Genomic DNA, 2,288 nt, shown 5'->3' with positions numbered 1-2,288 from the left:
GCCCACAATGTGGACCGCAGTCTTGCTGGAGAATGATGATACCCCCATTACCGATCAAACCCATTACCGATCAAACCCATCACCGATCAAAAATTATTTTCGAATTAAGGAATATGATGCTGCCGAGGTTTTCTGCGGAGTGAAGCGTTTCAATACCAGGACATCATCAGTCTTTCCATACATGCGCTGTAATAATAAGTGGTGTTCAGTGGTTTATCGTTTCCCATACTTGTTATTGCTCTCATCATCATCATTCATGGCTTTATTCAGCCAGTCTCTCTCCTGCTCCGATTCTGAGTCACTTGCCTCACTGGCATCAGCTGCCAGGAGACGAGAATAGTTTATCCTCCTCTGGTGAGGGGCCCTCCGTTGGAGCAGCGGCAGGCATAGACACCACGCTATCAGAGCCGCCGCAGCTCCCCTGAAGAGCCAGGCCACCCCAAACCTCCGAACCACAAACCCTGAAGCCAAGCTCCCAAGGCCTGCTCCCAGGTCTAGAGAAAAGGTCCGATAGATCCTCCTCACACTCCTCTCAGCTCCTGATGTGGTCACATCCTCACACTGTATCTGCACTGCCCACCATAGGGCTCCACTGCTGAAGCAGCTCAACAGCTGGGCCGGGAGTACAGCCCAAGGTCCCCAGAGGAAGGAAAAATAGAGGCACTGTAGTGCAAGACTTAAAGCCCCTACTATTAGAAGCCTCCCTGGGCTGAAGAGTTTGGAAACCCTGACAGCCAGCAGAGGGAAGGCGGCTTGTGAGAGCAGCGCTGAGGCTAGAGACACTCCCATGTGCAGCTCACTACTGCCGTGGTCCTGCATCTCCCAGAGGAGGAAGTTGTCCACAGCCGAGTTTGTGATCCCTACCATGAAGACGGTGGCTGCACAGATCATGGCACGCGTGTGTCCAAGCACTAGCTGTGCTGCTTTGACGAGCCCATTCGCCTTGCCATGCTTCTTATTCAAGTAGAGAGGTAGGAAAGCCACCATGGGCAGGGCCAGAACCGTCAAGCCGGCGTAGCAGTAGAAATGCACGGCACTCCTGGAGGTCTGACCACCTATGAGACAATTTAAACGGCTCACCAGCAAACCCACTCCTCCCACACCACAGGCTGCTCCCAGTAATCCCCACACCCCTGTGTTTCTGTAGCGGTCTGCGGCATCCACAAAATCCAGATACTCGTAGAGGCCATCATCAGCCGTCCACTCCAGCGGGGCAGACACAAACTCCCATATCGATACTATGATGAGCATTAAGAAAAAGAGCTGGTGCTGGACATCCATCACATTCAGGCTGCCCAGGAATTCAAAACGAGTGATCCCCTCCCCTAAATCTCGCTCCTGCTGCTCATCTTCCAACTTAGCCAGGGACCTCTTACTTCTAACCGGGGATGACTGGCGGGAGGTACTCTGAGCCACACTGGAGGAGCTGACCTCGGGTTGAACAAAACTGCTGCTGACCACCACAGACGTGCGTCTCTGTGATAGCTGAGGGTGAGACCTTTCATTGGGATCCTGGTGCTGCTTTAGCATGTCAAGTGAGACTTTGCGTGTTGATTTAGTATCACTAAGCGTCTTTGTAGGTGGAATGACAGACGACCGGGTGACAAAAGCTGTACTGATGTTTGCACGGGTTCGAGTCACAGTAGGCTTGGTAGGTCCCACACTGCTCAAGGGTTGGTAGTCACTCAGATCCTTCGATGAACTGTTGCTGAGGTCAAACATATTACAGTAGCTGGTCCGTGTGTTCACATCTGTGTTTGGGATGAGGAGCACGAGTAAAACAACAGCTGCTGAACAAAGGAGAGAACCTATTATCACCACCCTCCTCTTATTGTAACGTTTAGACAACAGGCTGGCCAAAGGGGTCCAGACCAGCGATATGAGGTGCTTTGTACCCACGATGATACCTGCCATCTCAGGGGTCAGGCCCAACTGTCTAAAGTACAGGGTAAGGAAAGGGAAGATGCAGGCTCTGGCACAGGAGTACAGGAAGTTGAAGCTGCCAGCCAACGCTATGGTGCTGTTGATATCGACCTGCTTATTCCTCTTCATGACTGCGGGCCCCAGAAGGTCTCTCAAGTCGTCCAACAGGAAACCAGGTACACATGGAGCAACTGGTTGGCTATCAACTGAGAAAGAAATGGACAATTGAACACACACATACACACACACACAGCTATATATATGATGACAGAGAGACATATTGGAGATATAAATAGATAAAATAAAGAAAGACAGTGATGCCAATGTTAGCACAGTGCCTTTAATATAAAGACAAAATCTATGGC

General features: G+C 50.9%; 1 protein-coding gene across 1 annotated transcript; it reads right to left on the bottom strand.

Annotated features, from left to right (window-relative positions):
* Nucleotides 1-213: 213 nt before the first annotated feature.
* Nucleotides 214-2,052, bottom strand: mfsd6l (major facilitator superfamily domain containing 6-like). The gene has a single exon (XM_056287993.1). The coding sequence runs from the start codon at nucleotides 2,050-2,052 to the stop codon at nucleotides 214-216; it is 1,839 nt and encodes a 612-aa protein (XP_056143968.1).
* Between the last annotated feature and the right edge of the window lie 236 nt (nucleotides 2,053-2,288).

Source organism: Lampris incognitus, chromosome 10, assembly GCF_029633865.1.
Source record: "Lampris incognitus isolate fLamInc1 chromosome 10, fLamInc1.hap2, whole genome shotgun sequence".
NCBI classification, from domain to species: Eukaryota; Metazoa; Chordata; class Actinopteri; order Lampriformes; family Lampridae; genus Lampris; species Lampris incognitus.
This window is presented reverse-complemented; position numbering and strand designations above follow the sequence as displayed.

Bases quoted from the DNA above. Each gene is read 5' to 3' on its own strand.
- mfsd6l (XM_056287993.1), bottom strand. From the start codon at position 2,052: ATGAAGAGGAATAAGCAGGTCGATATCAACAGCACCATAGCGTTGGCT.